This window comes from Entelurus aequoreus, linkage group LG27 (assembly GCF_033978785.1).
Source record: "Entelurus aequoreus isolate RoL-2023_Sb linkage group LG27, RoL_Eaeq_v1.1, whole genome shotgun sequence".
NCBI lineage: Eukaryota > Metazoa > Chordata > Actinopteri > Syngnathiformes > Syngnathidae > Entelurus > Entelurus aequoreus.
The window spans coordinates 16918842-16942194 of record NC_084757.1 but is presented as its reverse complement, the minus strand read 5'-3'; the positions used below and the strand labels follow the sequence as shown (position 1 = coordinate 16942194).

The following is a 23353-nucleotide window of genomic DNA, read 5'->3' as shown; positions in this document are numbered from 1 at the left end:
GAAGACAGCCGGCCATTTCCTTAAACTTGGACACACCTTTGGCCATTCTGAGCGAGTAATTTTCAGAAGTTATCTCATTCTGGGACAAGCCTCCATTTTACTAATGATTTACAATGATGCAAAAACGTGAAGAATAAAAATTAAAATACAACATATCTGTCAACGAAGATTTGCGTCAGCCTTTGATAGTAGGCTAATATAGACACTTACATCATTTGTCGCCTTCATTATAACACTTATATAAGGCTTTTAAAGTCATTTTGATAGTAGGCTAATATAACTAATATAGACACGTACATCACGCGTTGACTTCATTATAACACTAAGGCTTTTAATTTTTTGCGGCTCCAGACATTTTTTTGTGTGTGTATTTTTGGTCCAATAAGGCTCTTTCAACATTTTGGGTTGCCGACCCCTGTAATAGACAATAAAAAAGATAAAACCTCAGCAATTTCAATAAAATATTTAATCTTCCTCGTTGAAGTTATCTAATGAATTATACACGACACTTCATTTTATATTTTCTCTTGTTTATTGTTTCCACTTTTTGTTAGTCGTACTTTTTATTGACTAGTTGTTATTTATTTATGTCTTATTTATTTATTTATTTATTTTTTTAAAATCAAGCATTGCGTCTTGATGCACGCAGCACGACATTAAGTCTCGCGATACTTCGTGCACTACATCACGTCATCCTGCAAGGAACAATGATTTGACAAACTCAAAATAAGAGCGTTGCGTTCGGGTCATATTAGCTACATCTGATAACCACAGTAATGTTGGAGAAATTCCAAGAAGATGTAATATTTACTGTCAGCGGTTCTTGTCCAACTCAGTCGGAGGACTTCAAAGACAATGCTGTGACGTCACAGTCATGCGCGGGACTACAGAAGTGGACCACAACGAAGAAAAAGGGCGGGAGCAACTGTGGGCCGACGTCGTGTGTTTTTTTACGATGTTGTTCCTATTTTCCCCAAATATGTGTGGCGTTTGATAAAGAAGCGGCATTAAAGCTTGACTGTGCTAAGGTAAATTCGTCAAAGTAAAAATGAGTCCGCTTTTTTTTTAGCTAGCTGTCGATCGAAGTTAGCATCGCGTTGCAAAAGCTTGTGTGAGCTACATTAGTGAGATTGTGGAAAACATGGCTAAAATCCAACTGCTGAGAACTTTGATGGAACAGCGGCTAAATGTTGCTTTTGCAGAGATTTTTGGACTGGTTGAGAGAACCATAGCAGAGTACGAGGAGGAACTTTGGACAACGAAACAGGAGAAATGCCGAGAACGCCAACTACTAGATTCTGTTCTTCAGCCTCAAGTGGTCTTAAACAGAACAGGTTTGTTGGAATTCTTCTTCTTTGGTGAGATTTTTCTTCATTTCCAGCGTGAAAGTGTAGTGGATTGTCCGAAGCTTAAACAGGCAACAAAAGTAGTTTAGTACAACAAATGTATTTACCCATTATCAGAAGTGCAGGTTGAATTAAGTTGGCCGTGCAGACAGACCACATGTTACTCCGGAGCCAACAAGACACACACAAGCCAAAATCACTGTCCAGTTCCGGTCTTCTGCCATTTTTTATATGTCTGTTGTGTGTCATTGTTCCTTATCGAGCGCGTCAATGTCTTGTTGTTTTTCCTATCTGTTCCATAACAACTCGAATCCTTTAGACAGTCAACACATTCTGTAGACAGGTTGGCACAACTTAATATTCACTTTTGTCCCACAACTGGTCCATTCAATGGCACAAAATACAAGAGAATTAAAAATGAGCAGACATTCTTAAAAGACACGAAATATAGGTCAAAAGGTCAGAAATTCTACGACATACCCTCCTTCCAGGGTCTTAAGACCCTGGACAAAAACAATTTCTGATGTAGACCACTAGTTCAATCTCTACCACAGATAGAGGCAAAAACCTCAATGTTTTTATACGAGGCAAAAATTCCGTCTATGACCCTCCTTCAGAGCGATCGCTGTTACCAGCCTGCAGTAAAACCATCTCACAGAACACAATTAGTGGCCTACCCTTTGATTTAGTAAAGGAATAACAAATACTTTGATTATGAACATCATTGAACATAAATAGATGAATGTATATAGACTTATGACTGTAAGACGTTTGCAAAAATATTTTTCCCGGCATTTGCAATGAATGTAGTTACCAATATTGTTAATTATCAATTGATTTTGAACACACAACTGAATTTCGTATGAGTCCATGTTCGATTAGAGCTCGTATAGATGGCTCGGTGGTGCCTCAGGCTGGTGGCCTGCCGACACCTCGTTGGGCTTTTGGCTGCCTTGGTGAAGAAAGAGATCCACTCAAACAGTCTGTCTCTCTTTGGGGTGTGGTTCAGTCCATTGGGCAGACTGTTTAGTGGCATGTGCGCGCTGGCCGCTTTGGTGAAAACTCAGGTAGAGTTGGAGCTGTGGGGGCTTTGGGGAAGGCTGGGGTAGAGTATGGGGCGTGGGGGCTTTGGGGAAGGCCCTCGGCTTGCTTCAAGGCCTCCTTCCACAGCTGCTGGAGTCCCGACGGACTTCCAGTCAGGTATTGGGTGTTGGTCCTGGATTGGCTTTGACCGTGCCCCTCCATTTTGGTCTCATGGTCTTTCCACCTTCCTAGGAAGCTGCTGGTCCTGAGAAGTGCCGATCTTGTGACTGAAGAAGATCAACCTGTTTTCTTAAAATAGGTGCCGTTGTTTGACCCAATCTTTTTGGGGAAACCATGTCGGGATATTTTATCATTCACAAAACATTTAATTACTGAATTGGCACCCTCCTTTGAGGTTGGGGTTGCTTCCGCCAACCACTGCAACTGTCAATCTAAATCATTACGTTCCTTTATCCTTGCACCGGATTGATCATATCGATTAAATAAAACCTCAACACGCTCAAACTTGACCCAATCCAAACTCACCTCCCCCCTCTGTCCCTCTCACAGGGACAGTGTTAGTCGTAGTAACAGTAATAGTAGTAGTAGTAGTATTAGTAGTTTCAGAAACATCCAAGAAAAAGAAAAGACAGCTGATAGTCAAGTGCAGCAAGAACAGAGGCGGAGGACAGGTCATGTTTGAGGTCACTGTTCGCTTTTGCAATAGTACTTTGATATTTTACAACACCTAGTGAATTATTGTGGCCTCAATAATTCACTAAATAGTTGTATTTAATTTAGTCTATCTATGAAGGGACAATGCACAGAAACATTAAGTTCAGAAACAGATATGTTCTGTACCAGATTATATCTAAATAGCTACTTTCCATCTGCAGTCCCTGGCTACCTAAATTAAAGGGATCCAAAAATCAAGCAATAAAATTATGACACTAATTAATCATAATAAATATATACATTCATAATAATCAATAATTAATCAAAAAATAATCATACTGTAGCATGTAATCAGATTAAGAGAAGTCCTAAAATGCCCCTTCATGGACACATACTTACCATACAATACAACCACACCTTATTTACATCATCACACAAAGACAATACATGCTTTTGTTCACATCTGTCATCATTCGTAACAACAACCAAGATTTTAACAGCCATACCTCAAAATTTACAACAAAAATGCTCTCATGGATAAATATAATACTCACTAAATTGATGTGTCAACATAATGCCCCTCTGGTCTTCTTTATTTCCTGCTTTATGGATTTAATTATAGTAGCAGTTTCTCGACGTGGTAGGGAAAGTGTTTTCCGTTATTGATTTATTTATCAATCGTTGTTATACGAGCAATAATACAATCCTTATATGTTTTTAGGAAAATAGTGTCCAACCCATATATATATATATCTCTAGATCGTGAGCCTGATAATGCAGTGAAGATTTTGTTTAACTTTGTTTCATTTGTTAATTCTAAAATTAGTCCGTCCTGAATAAATGACAATTATTTGTACTGATTTTGAGGGACTTTTTATTCAGGGTTTGTACAGACTGGATGAAATGTTCATTAAAATTATTACTTATGTCCAGACTGTCTGCGATAGTAGCGCCATTGATATTTAATGTTATAGTGTTGTTTCTTGTTTGCTCTCTTTCCGTAAGTTTGTATCTGGTTTTCCATAACTCTCTATTGTTCCTTTTTGCAGCTTTGATTCATTCTAAGTGAAAGTCAGCCTTAGACTTCCGCATAAACATTGTAACTTTTGTTCCTCCAAACTTTTAAATCATACGATCTGTATTTAGACCTGTTTTAATTGCTCTTATGAGAGCTGAGTCCTCATGTCTTTATTAGAATCCAAATTGTTTTATTAATCCAATGGTATTTTTATTTTACACTCTTCTTTCTGGTTTTGTATTCGTGTATTTACAGATGTTCTCTTTGATTTTTGTCATCCAATTGTAATTCTAGTAGGGCTGCTTATCATTTGTATCATGTAGAAGCCGTTTATAATATCCTTAAGTTTCTTTCTTCGTGTTTTATTTAACCAGTCCAGATTAACGTCCCCCATGACGTTACTTCTTTCATACTATGCTGTTTGAGGATGTCTGAAAATGAATCAAGAAAAATGTCTTTAGCTGTGGTCGGTCGGTATACTACAATTACCTCGAAATACATTTCTGAGGAAAATGTGATTTTAATTTCAACATACTCAAATTGATCTACTTTTAATGTTTTCCCTTTCATAAATCATAATTCCTCCCCCCTTTGTCACTCGATCTGTCTTTTCTGTAATCTTGTCCCCCGGGACATTAATTAGAACGAAAGGTGTTGTGGGTTTTAACCATGTCTCTGATAGACAAGGTAATCCGGATTAGAGTCTGACAGTAACTGCTGTATTTGTTCAGTATGTTTCCTGTGGTAGAAAGTTTAATAATGCGGACACGTTTGTTACTGAATACTTTCTACAGACTTCTGTCTCTCTGCGACTTTGTGTATGTAATAAGCAACTACAATTATTTGATATGCTTAAATTTTGTTTTAGCTCAGCTGTTGTGTAGCTGCTAGCTCCTTGTAGCCTACAGCAGGAGTGTCCAAATTGCAACCATTAGCTATGTTTTTAACAGACAACCGAAATAATTGAAAATGTGGTATTTGCGTATCGGTTCAATCAGCGGCAGCTACGCCCTGTTTTATCATTTGACCTACATTTTTGGTTTCGTAGGAAGGACAGAGAGCAAAGGAACAATGTGGGTCATTAGTTGTCCATCTTATACCATTCTAATTGTTGTAAGGATAGTTCACATGAGCGGCCATACCTTGAGTCCCACCATATATAAGAGTCAAAAGGCTCCTATTATGAGTCGTCTAATTGGTGTTCATACACTTTGGCGGTTTGGGTGGCAGGGCACACGGACGCACCTCAGTCAGCTAGTGCTAGGACAGTTGGAGCAGTCCCCGTCCTCCACTCGTTCCTGGGAGGCGTCCCCAGTAGTTGTCAGCTGATGTCGTGCTGTCAGGCAACATCAGGAAGTTCCTTCTGTGCGGTATTGAATTGTCAGGGCACAGTTCGTAAGCAGGTCATTACAAGGTGTGTGCAGGTTGACCACAAAGGAATGCTTCAAAGATTGTGTTGAACATTGTCCGTTGACACTTATGTCCAGCAGGGGTCTGTTTGTATCTTGCTGTTCGTCCTGCTGTCACACCTGTATTTTTTGTGAGCATATTCTGGCTACAACTTTGGAGCTTGTCTTGTTCAGAGAAGTTGGCAGTCCCCCGGCTGCACATCCTTTCCACCCTCGCTTGACCTAGCACAACCGTGGCTACCACCCAAGTCCGTCTGAATGGTTTTACGTTTTGTTGAGGTTTTTTCCTCCAGAATTTGGAACTCAAAACATGTACACCCATCGTTTTGATATCCTCTCGGTTGGTTCAATTTTGCATATCACGTTTTAAAATTACATTCTTAACTATCCCATTAATTGCTAATCAATAACCTTAATTCAAAGATTATACGTACTACTTCATGTGTATTTAAGTACCCTTTTAATTCACTTAAAGATTATGTATAAGTTAATTTAAAGGCCTACTGAAATGATTTTTTTTTATTTAAACGGGAATAGCAGATCCATTCTATGTGTCATACTTGATCATTTCGCGATATTGCCATATTTTTGCTGAAAGGATTTAGTAGAGAAAATCGACGATAAACTTCGCAACTTTTGCTCGCTGATTAAAAAAGCCTAGCCTGTACCGGAAGTAGCGTGACGTCACAAGAGATAGTATTCCTCACAATTCCCCATTGTTTACAATGGAGCGAGAGAGATTCGGACCGAGAAAGTGATGATTACCCCATTAATTTGAGCGAGGATGAAAGATTCGTAGATGAGGAACGTTACAGTGAACGACTTGAGAGGCAGTGATGGACGTATCTTTTTTCGCTCTGACCGTAACTTAGGTACAAGCTGGCTCATTGGATTCCACACTCTCCTTTTTATATTGTGGATCACGGATTTGTATTTTAAACCACCTCGGATACTATATCCTCTTGAAAATGAGAGTCGAGCACGCGAAATGGACATTTAAAGTGACTTTTATCTCCAAGACAATACATCGGTGACACACTTAGCTACTGAGCTAGCGCGATAGCATCGTTCTCAAATGAAGATAGAAACAAAATAAATAAACCTCTGACTAGAAGGATAGATAGAAAATCAACAATACTATTAAACCGTGGACATGTAAATACACGGTTAATGATTTCCAGGCTGGCGAAGGTTAACAATGCTGTGCTAACGACGCCATTGAAGCTAACTTAGCAACCAGACCTCACAGAACTATGTACTCTCTCCTTTTTCTATTGTGAATCACGGATTTGTATTTTAAACCACCTCGGATACTATATCCTCTTGAAAATGAGAGTCGAGCACGCGAAATGGACATTTAAAGTGACTTTTATCTCCAAGACAATACATCGGTGACACACTTAGTTACTGAGCTAGCGCGATAGCATCGTTCTCAAATGAAGATAGAAACAAAATAAATAAACCTCTGACTGGAAGGATAGATAGAAAATCAACAATACTATTAAACCGTGGACATGTAAATACACGGTTAATGATTTCCAGGCTGGCGAAGGTTAACAATGCTGTGCTAACGACGCCATTGAAGCTAACTTAGCAACCAGACCTCACAGAACTATGTACTCTCTCCTTTTTCTATTGTGAATCACGGATTTGTATTTTAAACCACCTCGGATACTATATCCTCTTGAAAATGAGAGTCGAGCACGCGAAAAGGACATTTAAAGTGACTTTTATCTCCAAGACAATACATCGGTGACACACTTAGCTACTGAGCTAGCGCGTAGCATCGTTCTCAAATGAAGATAGAAACCCATCAACAGCCGTGCTCACCTGCATTCCAGCGATCAACGGCACGACGAAGGACTTCATCCGTGGGTTTGGCGGCAAGCATCGGCTAGGCGTAGTAAGAAGTCCTTGTTGTGTTGCTGTAAGTATTGTAATGCCCCGCAGTGGAGAAGGAGTCACACAGACGAGGAAGCGCTGCTCAATCGCTTTATTAAAAAGCGGTAACTGGTTGTAGTTCAAAAAGTAACGCACACACATACACGAGCTGCTGTTAGCCAAAACTCACGCTCACACACACAAGTTCTCCGCCAACTCACTCGCGCATGCGCGTTCCCCAAACCCTTAAATAAGGCCTACTGAAATGAATTTTTTTTATTTAAACGGGGATAGCAGATCTATTCTATGTGTCATACTTGATCATTTCGCGATATTGCCATATTTTTGCTGAAAGGATTTAGTATAGAACAACGACAATAAAGATTGCAACTTTTGGTATCTGATAAAAAAAAGGCTTGCCCCTACCGGAAGTAGCGTGACGTAGTCAGTTGAACATATACGCAAAGTTCACTATTGTTTACAATGATGGCCGCATGAAGTGAGAGAGATTCGGACCGAGAAAGCGACAATTTCCCCATTAATTTGAGCGAGGATGAAAGATTTGTGGATGAGTAAAGTGCAAGTGAAGGACTAGTGGGGAGTTGAAGCTATTCAGATAGGGAAGATGCTGTGAGAGCTGGGGGTGACCAGATATTCAGCTGGGAATGACTACAACAGTAAATAAACACAAGACATATATATACTCTATTAGCCACAACACAACCAGGCTTATATTTAACATGCCACAAATTAATCCTGCATAAAAACACCTGCGTGTTTGTTATGCTAGCTCCTAGCTCCTCTGCTAGCTCCTAGCTCCATAGAACACGCCAATACAATTCAAACACCTGATCAACACACACAATCACTCAGCCCAAAAGACCGTTCACCTAACCCAAGGTTCATAAAGCTTATATATTTTAAAAAAGTTACGTACATACGCAAAAAAAAGTTGCGCACATACGGTCAAGCGATCAAATGTTTAGAAGCCAAAGCTGCATACTCACAGTAGCACGTCTGCGTCTTTGTCATCCAAATCAAAGTAATCCTGGTAAGAGTCTGTGTTGTCCCAGTTCTCTACAGGCGTCTGTGTAACGAAGTCAAAAGTCCTCCTGGTTAGAGTCTCTGTTATCCGAGTTCTTCCATCTTGACTGCATCTTTCGGGAATGTAAACAAAGAAGCGCCGGCTGTGTACTGTTGTGGCTGACTACGTTCGAAAAATACGTCCATTTCGCACCGACAACTTTCTTCTTTGCTTGCTCAGCTTCCTTCTCCATAATGCAATGAACATGATTGAAACAGATTCACGAACACAGATGTCCAGAATACTGTGGAATTATGAAATGAAAACAGAGCTTTTTCGTATTGGCTTCAATGTGGAAGGCACACCCGTGTTCCCCGGTCTACGTCACGCACATACGTCATCCTCAGAGGCGTTTCGAACCGGAAGTTTAGCGGCAAATTTAAAATGTCACTTTATAAGTTAACCCGGCCGTATTGGCATGTGTTATAATGTTAAGATTTCATCATTGATATATAAACTATCAGACTGCGTGGTCGGTAGTAGTGGGTTTCAGTAGGCCTTTAAAGACAGTACACTAATGCAAATATCACAGATATTACAGTATTGTACTTAGCCGCTAAGACACCGATCGATCCCACCTACAACGTTTTTCTTTGTAGTCTCCATTGTTCATTAAACAAATTGCAAAAGATTCACCAACACAGATGTCCAGAATAATGTGGAATTTTGTCAAAGAAAACAAGAGGCTTTTCTATCGGGTCCGATGGGGTCCAACCACTTCCGTTGCTTTTGTGACGTCACGCGCATAAATCATATCCAAAGGAGTTTTTCAACCGGAAGTGTGGCAGGAATTTTAAAATTGCACTTTATAAGTTAACCCGGCCGTATTGGCATGTGTTGCAATGTTAAGATTTCATCATTGATATATAAACTATCAGACTACGTGGTTGGTAGTAGTGGGTTTCAGTAGGCCTTTAAACTATCATTTGTCTATCAGTAGGCGCGAGCAAGCTGTCATGCTTGCACTCTGACCTCCCGCTGTGCGTGATACTCTCCAAAACAAAGGAATGTTTTATTCACGTTTCTCCTTATCTTTCAGCTAAATCTTTTAATCTTTTAACTTTTAACGTCCGCACTGTGTTTATTTTTATTGTCTGCATTTTAATTTTGCTTTTATTTTCTTTCATTTCACTTTGTTGCATGAAAAACGCCACACAAACAAAGCTGCCTATCCTTTCCATGCCTGTCTCCAACTGGTTATCCAACCTAGTCACAACAAAACACACAAGGCCATGCTCTAGGCGCCAGCCCTAATCACACTTCTCCTCTTTTTAACACCCTACATATCGGCCCTTATTCTAATTATTAATGTAGGCTGTTATTTGTAATTATTATTCAACACTATTCACAGCAAACAGTTGTAAAGTTATAGTTATTCGCATTATACTCTCAAAATCTGTAGCTAACTGAAAGCTGTTGAGATTTGGTTTGCCTCCTTCATCTCAGTGGCCTAGTGGTTAGAGTGTCCGCCCTGAGATCGGCAGGTCGCAAGCCCAAAACCCCGGTCGAGTCACACCAAAGACCACAAAAAATTTGGGAGCCAAATCACCAAAAACGATTCCCTCACCTCCCAGGGGCAATCACAGGGGATGGGCCAAATGCAGAGGACAAATTCCACCACACCCAGTGTGTGTGTGACAATCACCGGCACCCCAACTTTAACTCTAACTTTATTCTGTCATGCCATTATCCTCTTCTAGCTCAACATCCAGAAGTATGGTGTACTGCAATGTCTAAATAAAACTATAAATTACTCCAAACTAAAATGTCAGACTGCACTTTAAAGTTACTTTTATTAAATTAATTTCCAAACTAACCACCACCACAGCAGACATCTTCCTCAATCCTATCCCAATACTCCCATAAATTAGAAAGGTGTTTCACAACAGTGGTTAAGTAGTTATTTTAAGTAATAGATCTCAATATGTAGAAATTAATAAGACTAAATTTGCCCTAGTGTGTGAATGTTGTCTGTCTATCTATCTGTGTTGGCCCTGTGATGAGGTGGCGACCTGTCCAGGGTGCAAAGTCAAATTGTGAAACAAAAATTAAAGTTGAATCAAGTGGAAATTGACAGAGTATATGAACTACATTCTTGAGAATAGTAATTGATCATTAATATGTTGGAAGCCGCATATTGAACATATTAAAGAAAAATATCCAAATCCATTGCTATTCGGTATAAAGTAAAACACATGCTGAATAAGAAATGTCTGCACATGTTATATTATTCATTTATTTTTCCATATGTAATATTGTTTTGAAGTTTGGGGAAATGTTTATAGAAGAATTATAGACCCAATACTTAAACTTAAAAGGCTCATTTCAATATTACACAAAGCATTATTGTTATGATCATACCAATCTATTTTTATAAGTCATAATGTGTTAAATGTTCAGATAATTTAATTTTAAAACAATGGCAATTATGTTTCCGAGTAAAGAACAACAGCCTTCCAGTTTGTATTCTTAGCTTGTTTACATTATGAGGAGACACTATCATTTACGGGGGATATTGATTTTTGAAATAGGTCAAGTAAAATAAAATAAAAACACAAATGTATTTCAGTTTTAGGAGTTAAATAATGTACCATCCTCAGTGATGAGCTGAACACATGTAGTTTTTTGTTATGGTTTTGGAGACCCTTGAAAGGTAAAGTTTTTTTAACATTATAAAATATAGTAACAATTACTTTCATCTTTTAACGTTGATGTTCCAGGTAATTTAATGTTCAGTAATTGTATATCATAGGCCAATATAAGCTTTGGCTTCCGCCTATTTTTTTTTCGGTCATTCTTTTTTCTTTTCTTTTCTGTGTGTAAATGTGTATGATTGTTAATATGTCTAATTTACTGTTAAACTGCTCACACAAATTGGTTGATGGTTGATTATATGACCAAAATAAACTTATTTCATTTATTCATTCATTATCTATCGCACTCATAGTTTTATTCCATTTTGCATGTAATTATTCCTATTGATTTCTTCCCATTTCACTTAAACAACTAAACAAACAAACAAACTTGCAGCTAACCACAATCAACAGCATACCATTTACGAATACCTTCATTTGTCACTTTCTCATCTTTTCTTCACTTTCGTTTTCCTTTACAAACAACATCCTGTATCCATCTCTTCCTTACACTTCACACAATGTTTCTATTTTCTGTTTTCCTAGAAACCATTCACATAACGTAAGGTTATAAACATCCTTTTCCCATATTTTCTCAAACCATCCTCTTCACCCTCAATCTGTTTTTTCACCTGCTCTCTCTTCCTCTCTCTCTCACTTTCTCTCCTTCTCTCACAATACAAACACAATAATCCAAAATAATCAGTCTTATAAAATAATTTTAGCTTTAGATATGATTTAGGGCAGTGGTTTTCAACCTTTTTTCCCAGTAAAATAAATAAATAAAATACAGCATAATGTCATTATTTTCTGATTTATTAAATTGTATAACAGTGCACCATATTGCTCATTTGTTGTGGTCTTACTTGACTTATTTGGACAAACAAAAAATAAGAATAACTAAAACGGTTTAAAAATTAAACAAGTGATTAAATTATAATAAAGATTTCTATACATATAATCAATCATCAACCTTCTTTGGATATTGTAATAGAGATCCATCTGGGCTCGTGAACTTAATTCTAAATATTTATTTTGTTGAAGAATTATTCTTCTATAATTATATTTATAAAGGATTTTGAATTGTCGCTATTTTAAAATATTTAAAATCTCAGGTACCCCTTGGCATACCTTCAAGTACCTCCCTTTTTTATCCGGGCGGAAACACCATACCCTCCTTTGAGAACTACTGGTTTAGCCTATAAAAAATCCTTTGTCTCATACATCATTACACTGTACAACTCCTCTTTGGGGGGGGGGGCTAGGATGACAGGGAATGCAAAACAATAACAGTGCAATACTTTTTTATATCATGGTCGTTAATGCCTAGTTTCTCTTATTTTACTGTTCTATTTTTATTCTCCTTGTAATATTTTTCTATTTTGTTTCCATTTATACCCTTATTAGTTACTGTTTACTTTTTACTTCTTCTTCCTGAGGGAACTCTCCTGAAGGAATCAATAACATTTTATCTGTCTATCTATCTATCTATTACTAACCCGAGCACAATTCATGACATCATGCTCATCTTGCAGACAGTTATTTCCATTTAGTTTTATTCTCTATTTGTAATTCTACATGCACCAATGTCACATAGAAATTTGCTTTCTTTGTTATTTATTTACATTATTATTTCTGGTTTACTTGCTGTCTGTTTACTTAAGTTCTCATATTTTGGTCTGTCTTCCTTCTGATTAGAATTTGTTTAACGCTTCTCTACGTTTTGTTTTGACAATGGCGCTGAGTGGCTCTCATCTGTACTTCTTCAGACTCTATGTTTCACAGCCTGCATAGATACCCCTAGATGTTTTAGAATATAAATTTAACTTTTATTTTATTGTGTGTTTATTCCTAAAAAAAATTAAAATGTCAATGTATAATCAATTTATCTGTATCATATTTAAATTCAATATTATTAATTTATTTGTTGTATAACTATTAATTCAAAGTTACAGTGTGTCGTACTCTATGATGTGTGTGTGTGTATGTGTGTGTGGGTGTGTGTGTGTGTGTTTGTCTCAATTTCCACCCAGGAACTGGATGGATCAGATAAGCAGCAAGGCTGTTCAATACAATATATTACACACATAATTAATGACTAATGAATTTAACAATGCTTCAATGTCCCAGTCCAAATGTATGTATTGATATTTAAATGTTTATTTATTCATATACAGTATATTTTATTTTTCCTATTATCAAAACCAACCTGTCAGCCTTCTCTTCAGGTTGAGTACAGCTGTCCACTATATATATTTATATATAGTTTTTTATTTATTTATTTATTCTTTAAACCTAGCTCAATGCTAAACTAATCCAATGCTATGCTAACTCAATGCTAACCTAGCTTAATGCTAACCTAGCTCAATGCTATCCTAGCTCAATGCTATCCTAACATTGTCACACCTTCGGCCCACGCCTCACGCAGCTGTCACTCACACAGCCTCGTCACACGCACACACTCTTATCTCAAAATGCCTCCCAGCTGAGACTCCTTTTTTTTTTTTTTTTTTCTTTATATGCATCACACAGTCACTCACACAGAGAATTTACCAGCACAGTTAAAAGTAAATGCAATAGACAACTATTTTTCTCATCCAGAAGCACAGCTGTATCATATCAGAACCTTAATAATAAGAACAACATTTATCATTCACTCTTAGATGGACAAGTAGTCAAGTTTAAGGAGGGTATTCTGGGCTCCCCTGCTTAGGCTGCTGCCCCCGCGATCCAACCTCCGAGAGCGGAATAAGATAATTAAATGGATAAATCATTCACTCATATGTTTTCTGTACATAAACTTTGTCTACTTTCTCACACGCACACACATTTTAGACAATTTAAAGACTTTTACAGATAGCGGGGCTGTGAGAAAAAGCGTGAAGGGAGGTTGCGAGAGGGGGGGAAAGAAAGGGGGGAATTAAACCAGATAAGAAACCAGGTGCTACACAAAAGTTATTAAAATATGCAGATATATATATATAAATTTAAAAAACACACATTTTTATCCCACAAACCACTCCCCCCTGGTCCGGACCAATATAAACAACTAATGCACGCGTGCTTTTGTGGAATCGGCCGTCTCATTAACAAACACACACAGGTCATTCTTACTCATATAACGGCGATTAACCCGTTTAGCGGAGCAAACCCTGCTTTTCCTTCCTGACCAACACGGATAACCAGCCTAAGGCGCTGTAGAATCACCAGGAATCACCCCCCAATCCTACAGTACATCGTGTCTGGTCAGTCCATATAGTTTCACCAAGGCTCTACCATATGGAGCCCTTAACTCTATCCATCTATAACGCAGCAAATTTCCAAATTCGTGACAACTTGGCTCAGTTGATCTCCTTTACCGGAGTCACTGAACGATCACCTTATATCAGGCTTTTTACCCGGCTGCAGCTTCCACATAGACAGATACGTAGGACCTTCATAGACGTCATAAATTTGTGTGGGTCAAATGTCACACCAGTTAAGCCAACCTTGCCTTAAATTTTGCTGTGTCCAACTCCGGCTAACCTAATGTACTTGCAGAAAAAAGCATCCTCTGCCAACAACGACAGAGGATGAAGAGGTTAAAAGAAATTTTTCGTCTCACATCCTCTATGCTTCTACACTCCAAACCACCAAAATTCTATCAACAATCCCCCTTATGTTAAAAACAAGAAATCACAAGTTTTCAACAAACACACAGACAAATGATCACATATAAAACAACTCAATCCAACCATAATTTACCCCAGTCCAGGTTGTTTTTGGAGAACCTGACTAAACCTATCTTTTATCAAAAATAGATTCAGCAATTAGTCTTATCGATCCAGCTCTCTCCAGGCAGAAAATGTTTACACTTTAAGCAAACTGCTTACCTTGTTATGCGCGCATGCAGCACACTGTCTGCCTGACAGAGAGCGGGAGCGGCTGTCGACCTGTAGCTTCTAAACCATCCTGTTCGTGACGCCAATTTGTGTAGTGGATTGTCCAAAGCTTAAACAGGCAACAAAAGTAGTTTAGTACAACAAATTTATTTACCCATTATCAGAAGTGCAGGTTGAATTAAGTTGGCCGTGCAGACAGACCACATGTTACTCCGGAGCCAACAAGACACACACAAGCCAAAATCACTGTCCAGTTCCGGTCTTCTGCCATTTTTTATATGTCTGTTGTGCGTCATTGTTCCTTATCGAGTGCGTCAATGTCTTGTTGTTTTTCCTATCTGTTCCATAACAACTCGAATCCTTTAGACAGTCAACACATTCTGTAGACAGGTTGGCACGACTTAATATTCACTTTTGTCCCACAACTGGTCCATTCAATGGCACAAAATACAAGAGAATTGAAAATGAGCGGACATTCTTAAAAGACACGAAATATAGGTCAAAAGGTCAGAAATTCTACGACATAAGCAAAGCTGAAAAAAGTCTGCCTATAAAGAGACGGCACATAGACTGGATAGTAGCTGTGAGACGACCAAACTTAAGAGTTGAGTATGAAGAGCAGTGTTGGGGCTAGGAATTTTCAAAATGGGGTCCCAGGGACCCCATCAAGTCATAAAAATGGGGTCCCACTTCTTTTTTACCGTTTTGAAAACAATTGATAAATGTATGCACTGTCCTGTTATATCTCACATTCTATACTGTGTTTTGGGAAAAGGTTGTCATAAACGTTACTTAATTCATTTTTTTTTTTTAAATGTAACTCTTAAATCTTTAGTCTACGCTAACTTCAGATTTATCCCTCAATTCTAAGTTGTTTTTTGTTGTTGTTGTTGTTTTTTTGTTTGTCTTGCTGCCATTTTTGGGAAAGAAAACATTGTTTTTTTATGGCCAACACCCAAAATAGGCAAAATATTCCACAAAAAACATTTTTCAAAGTGGAATGTTTAATGTGAAGTAATCAGAGCCTTGGATAGGTCAATAATTCATAAAAACATTGATTTTGATTCAATATTAATGTTTTGAGCAATGACAGTTTTAGATAAAAAAAATAGTCAACATTGCAACTTTTTTTAAAACAAAATTGCTTAAGTTCTTTTTCTTTAACAAATTTCAAACACGGCATGAACGTGCAACATCAATAACCGCCACAATCGTGGTCATGATCGCTTTAAGGGGAAAAAACGATTTGGTGAGATTTTTCTCATTTCCAGTGTGAAAGCAAAGCTGAAAAAAGTCTGCTTATAAAGCTACTAATAAAGAGACGGAAAATAGCCTGGATAGTTGCTGTGAGATGACCAAACTCAAGAGTTGTGTATAAAGAGAGTATGGCCAACTAAAAAAACAGGCGCCATGACTGCTACCAAGGACATGTGCTGCTGTGCCTGGATGCATGCAATTGTTGTTGTTTTGACGTTAGTTTTTCTGACGAAATAAACCAAAATAATATGTCCATATGTAGATCTAAACATACTCCAGCTCATAAACTTACAATAAAACACGCTTTTATTTTGTCAAGGTTAAGGTTTAGTGATGACAATTCTAAGGGCCCACATGTATATAGGTACCAGTAGTCTCTATGACAAAATGATTATGCATACACTAAACTAAAATACATTCATTCCAATGGATCCGAATTAAAACAATTCATACAATATTCCAATTTAATAAATGTAATAAACTACCTGACCCCTTCCTAAAAATGGTTTGGTCCACACCGCGGTTCGTTCTTCCTGCCATCGTTCTTCCTCATTGCAATTAAGGGCTCGTTTACACGGCACACCAAATCTGATTGTTTGCCCTCAAGTAACAAAGATCTGATTTTTTTATAGGGTATATGTAATATATGAATATATATTTTGATTCCGAAGAAATATACCTTAATTTACGCTGTGGCACATTTGCTTACGTGTGAGTTGAAAGTAAAGCTCCCGTAGATCCACGCTGATGTCCGTGTCTCCTCTACTTAACAGCCATTAAAATATTAGAACCCTCCCATGTACATTACACTATATACATTCATTCATACATTATATTACTTTAATTTATTTTCACGTAGAAAAACCCCACTCATTTTTAAAGCATGGCGACTATATCTATTGTAGCGACTTTTATTTTGTAGTAGTAGCGACTTCCTCCCGGTCAACTTCCTTTGTTTTCACTTTACCAAACTGCGCATGCAAGTGATGTCAAGGCCACATTGGGGTCACATTCGCGTTTACACTGGAATCTGATTTTTTTTTTAAAACATTTTACTTGCAGTGTAAACAGTCAGATGAACAAAAATGGTAACCCTAATACAACACTTGTGATAATTTAGTGTTTGTGCCCTTTGTTTTCCAGGCATCCATCATGTGTTATTGAAGAGTGCAGAAGTCCCCCCTGAGCAGCAAGAGTGGAGCTCCAGTGTAGATCAGGAGGAGCAAAAACCCCCTTGCATTAAATTGGAAGAAGTACAAATGTGCATCGGTCAGGGTGGGACGCAGCTTCAAGTACCGGAGGAGGATGACCTAAACACAGAGTTCCTATTGAATGGCGTTGTTCTGAAGGGTGAAGACGATGAAGATAAAGCTCAGTCCATACAGCTTCACGACAGTCAAAGTGAGGAAAGCAGAGGTGTGGAATCTCTGATCCAACACATAATGACGGACAATGATGAAGAGCCAGACAAACTCTTTGTTTCGCTGTCAGAAATGGACGACGGGATGAACAAAGGGCCGCAGTCTCTACCTCAGTACATCTCGACAGAAGATGATGAAGAGCACTGTGGAGAACATCTTCTATCAGAACCAGAAGACGTTTTTGTTTCATTGTCAGATATGAATGACATGATTAACAAAGGGCTGCAGCCTATACCTCAATACATCTCGACAGAAGATTATGAAGAGCACTGTGGAGAACATCTTCTATCCAAACCAGAGAACGTCTTTGTTTCATTGTCAGATATGGATGACATGATTAACAGAGGGCTGCATCATATACCTCAAAACATCTCGAGAGAAAATGATGAACACCTTGGAGAAAATATCCACTCAGAATCTGATCAAACACATCCAGACAGACTCTTTGCTTTACGGTCCAATATTAATGACGTGATCCACACGTTGCCGCAGCCTCTGAGCAGCAGTTCAACTCAACACACGGCAGAATGGAAATGTCCCCTTGAGAAAAGTCTTCCCTTGTATACTTTGTAAAAGAAGATTATCCTCACAGTTTGCTCTGAAAAGACACATGATGATACACAACGGAGAGATTCCCTTTGCATGTTCAGTTTGCGATAAGAGATACAGACAAAAGCACAAATATTATGCACACATGAAAACACACTCTGAACAGACCCACAAAGAAGCTCCACGTGCGGTTGTCAAATTGGCTCCACACTCAGATACGGGCAAGACAATGCCACAATCAGTTATACAGAAGATACCGGTTATACAGAAGAAGCCGGTTAAACAGAAGAAATTGGTTAAACAGAAGGAACCGCGGAAGAAGAAGCCCAGCTGTCCAGTTTGTGGTCAAAAATTTAACAAGCTGACATCCCTGACAATCCACAAGAAAAAACATGTTGAAGAGGAAGGTGATGCCTGCTCTATTTGTAACCAACCATTCTCTAATCCGAAATACCTGATGGCACACTGGGAACAACATAGGCATGAGAGACTGGTTCACTGCTCTGTTTGTAAGTACCGATTCTCCACGCTACAACTTCTTAAAACACACTTAACAAGACACACTTTGGCAAATGCTAAATACTGTCCAATCTGTTGTAAAACATTTGAGTTGCGACGCCTTGTCGCGACACACATGAGAAAACAACACAGTGGGGAAACATTTTTTCACTGCGACTGGTGCCATATATTTTTCTTGTATAAGGAAAAGTTTGACAAACACAAGTGTCGTAAAGATAAAAAAGGCAATGAGGGAAGTTGCGAGGTTGATGTCCAAACAGCTTTCTAACAAACTGTATTTCATATTTGGTTTTGTATATGTATGCTTCCTTTGTTATTCTTCCCAAAATGTTTTCTTCTGTGATTGCAAGCATTGTAGCATAATAGATAGGTTGATTGGCGACACTAAATTGGTCCTAGTGTGTGAATGTGAGTGTGAATGTTGTCTGTCTATCTGTGTTGGCCCTGCGATGAGGCGGCGACTTGTCCAGGGTGTATCCCGCCTTTCGCCCGAATGCAGCTGAGATAGGTTCCATGAATTGATTAACGTAGACCCCGACTTAAACAAGTTGAAAAACTTATTCGGGTGTTACCATTTAGTGGTCAATTGTACGGAATATGTACTGTACTGTGCAATCTACTAATAAAAGTTTCAATCAATCAAAAAAAAAAACAGCCCCCGAAAGGGACATGCGGTAGAAAATGGATGGATGGATGGATAGATTTTATTGTAAGAAAATGGAAGAATGTAGTTATTAAATTATTGAATAAAAATAAACAGTTGTTTAAACCTTGCAGTCTTTCTTTTATTTTCCAACATGGACCAATTGTGTTTGATATCACCAAGAATACATTTAATTTAACTTGATTATGAGTTTATTCATCCATTTTCTATAGTGCTTACCCTTGTTGGGGTCACGTGGGAGATGGAGCCTATCCCAATTGACTATGGGGGTGAGAGACAGGTTAGCTGGGTGTTGTTCAATCACAGGAAACCTAGGCAAACAATCATTCACACATTAAGTATCTAGTGGTAAAATTATTGGTTATTTAATGACATTTTTATTGATTTGATGACTTTATACTGTATTCAAAATTATACTACTTTAATGTATTATACTTTAGTAAGACAATTTAAAAAAATAGAAGTCGTGAAGAAAGGGGAGTTAGAGGAGTAATGGCAGGAATCCCAAGAGGAGTACACTTGGAAGATTTGAGAAGCGAACTAAAAGGTAAAACTGTCACAGGGATGAAAAGATTGATGGCATTCAGGAACAGATATAAGACAGAGAGCGAATCTGTGCTGATGCAGTTTGTCAAGGAGCACAGTGGCCTCCATAATCCTTAAATGGAAGAGGTCTGGGACGACCACAACTCTTCCTTGACCTGGCTGTCCGGCCAAACTGAACCTTGGTGGAAGAAGAGCATTGGTGAGAGGTAAAGAAGAACCCAATGATCACTGTGGCTGAGCTCCAGAGGTGCAGTAAAGGGAGACGGGAGAAAGTTTCTCAAAGTCAACTATCTTTGCAGCCCTCCACCAGTTGGGGCTTTATGGCAGAGTGGCCGGGCGGAAGAGTTTGCCAAAAAAAAACATGAAGGACTCCCCGACTGAGAAATAAGATTTTCTGGTCTGATGACGCCAAGATTGAAATTTTTGCCGTTAATTCTAAGTGGTTTGTGTAGAGAAAGCCAGGCACTGCTAATCACCTGCCCAATACAATCCCAATAATGACACATGGTGGCATGCAGCATCATGGTATGGGAGTGTTTTTCAGCTGCAGGGACAACTAGTTGAAATTGAAGGAAAGGTGAATGCGGCCAAGTACAGAGATATCCTGGACGAAAACCTCTTCTAGAGTGCTCAGGACCTCAACCTGAGCTAAAGATTCACCTTCCAACAAGACAATGACCTTAAGCACACAGCTAAAATAACAAAGTAGCTGCTTCGGAACAACTCTGTGACCATTCTTGACTGGCCCAGCAGGAGCCGTGACCTAAACCCAATTGAGCATCTCTGGAGAGACCTGAAAATGTCTATCCACCAACGTTAAACATCCAACCTGACAGAACTGGAGAGGATCCCCAAATCCAGGTGTGAAAAACTTGCATCATTTCCAAGAAGACTCTTGGCTGTACTAACTTAAAAGAGTGCTTCTACTCAATACTGAGCAAAGGGTCTGAATACTTAAGACCATGTGATATATCAGTTTTTCCTTTTTTATAAATCTGCAAAAAATTCTACATTTTTGTTATTTTCTATCAAGATGGGGTGCTGAGTGTACATTAGTCAGAAATAAGATTAGATTTTAGCAAACGGCTGCAATAAAACAAAGTAAAACATTTAAAGAGGTCTGAATACTTTCCGTATCGACAGTATACTATATTGCCATAAGTATTTTGGCCACCTGCCTTGACTCACATATGAACTTGAAGTGCCATCCCATTCCTAACCCATAGGGTTAAATATGATGTCGGTCCACCTTTTGCAGCTATTACAGCTTCAACTCTTCTGGGAAGGCTGTCCACAGGGTTGCGGAGTGTGTTTATAGGAATTTTCCACCATTCTTCCAAAAGTGCATTGGTGATGTCACACACTGATGTTGGTCAAGAAGGCCTGGCTCTCAGTCTCCGTTCTAATTCATCCCACAGGTGTTCTATCGGGTTCAGGTCAGGACCTCTGAGCAGGCCAGTCAAGTTCATCCACGTCTTTATGGACCTTGCTTTGTGCATTGATGTACAGTCATTTTGGAAGAGGAAGGGGCCCGATCCAAACTGTTCCCACAAAGTTGGGAACATGGAATTGTCCAAACTGTTTTGGTATCCTGTAGCATTCAAAGTTGTTTTCACTGGAACCAAGGGGCCAAGCCCAACTCCTGAAAAACAACCCTACACCATAATTCCTCCTCCACCAAATTTCACACTTGGCACAATGCAGTCCAAAATGTATCGTTCTCCTGGCAACCTCAAAACCCAGACTTGTCCATCAGATTGCCAGATGGAAAAGCGTGATTCATCACTCAATTATTAATTAATAATGAATAAAGGTAGAAAATTGATGGATGGATAATTTGGTATTAAGAGCATGTGAAAGTTTGACTCTTACCTTGTTTACTTCTGTGATGACCTTAATATGTTGTAATCAATCAGAAATATCAAGCAGCTGAAATGCACCAAACATGGATAAGTGTGGAGAGAATATTTTGCAATTTTCCCATCATGCATTGCAGGGGATATAAATGGGTGCAATTTTGAATTGTGTGTTCTGCTTGGATGTGTTTTATAATACCCACAAGGTTCCGTTAGCAGGTTGTGTTATGTGTGTTGACTTTTTGTGTTAGTTTATTTGCGCCGTGAGTGGGAAAGGTTGTTTGGATTAGGTTATCTATAACTTCAATACACTTCAATGTGCAATTCATGGTCATTAACCTGAAGTACTCATGTTGTCTACAAATTGGTGGCCGGTTTGAAGCAATTACGGTATACTGTCAGATATGTAAAATTTTATTGGAGGCACCCTGTAGGCCAGATTACCTATTAAACTTCTGATTTCTTGCTGGCCAAACTGAACACGCTGGCGGGCCACACTTGTTTCGCGGGCCATAGTTTGGACACCCATGGAATGCAAGGAGGAAGTTATTACCCCTAGAACGGGGGTCAGCAACCCGTGGCTCTCTTTCGTGCCGCCATATTGGCTCCCTGGAGCATTTTTAAAAAAGGATTGAAAAAGGAAAAAGATGGGGGGAAATAATTTTTTAGTTTTGGTATATTTTTTATTTGAGGACAAACATGACACGAACCTTCCCAATTGTTAGAAAGCCCGCTGTTTAATATGGTTGTGCGTATGCTTCACTGATGAGAGTATTTGGTGAACATCGTTTTGTCCTACCAATTTTGGCGGTTCTTGAACTCACCATAGTGTGGACTGTGACACAACAGTTGGTTTACATGTACAATCTTCCACTCCTTCTTTGTCTCATTTTGTCCATCAAAAGTTTTATGCTGTACGTGAATGCACAAAGGTGCGCATTTGTTGATGTTATTGACTTGTTGGAGCGCTAATCAGGCATATTTGGTCATTGCATGACTACAAGCTAATCCATGCTAACATGCTATTTAGGCTAGCTAGTACATATTGCATCATTATGCCTCATTTGTAGGTATATTTGAGCTCATTTAATATCCTTTACTTGTATCCTCTTTGTATATGACACATTATCTGACTGTATGTAATATTTGCTGCATTTCAGATAGTTGTTTGTGTGCCATGTTGTTCCAGACCACAGCAAACATTACTTAGCTTGCCAAATATTGTAATAAATCTATTAAAAGAAGACAGCCTGCCGTTTTCCTTTAACTTGGACACACACATCTATACATTTGGCCATTAAAAGCCAGTAATTTCCAGGAGTTATCTCACCTTCTGAGTAGCCTCTGATTTACTAATGTTGTAAAAATGTGTACAATAAATATAACATTTCTGTCAACAAAGATTTGCTTCAGCCTGCGACACATAGTCATTTTGATAGTAGGCTATTACAGCTAATATAGACACTTACGTCATGTGTTGCCTTCATTATAAGACTTAAATACGGCTTTTCATTTTTTGCGGCTCCAGGCAGATTTTTTTTTTTGTATTTTGGTCCAATGTTTTTCAATGTCTTTCAATGTTTTGGGTGGC

The 23353-nt window shown here is 38.6% G+C and overlaps 1 protein-coding gene across 1 annotated transcript; it reads left to right on the top strand.

The window, feature by feature from the left end:
- The first annotated feature begins 891 nt into the window (after positions 1-891).
- On the top strand, positions 892-18462 carry LOC133644500 (uncharacterized). Its single transcript, XM_062039023.1, has 2 exons — positions 892-1334; positions 17351-18462. Exons 1-2 carry the CDS (start codon positions 1142-1144, stop codon positions 18199-18201), a joined length of 1044 nt encoding a protein of 347 aa, XP_061895007.1. The 5' UTR covers positions 892-1141; the 3' UTR covers positions 18202-18462.
- The last annotated feature ends 4891 nt before the right edge of the window (positions 18463-23353 follow it).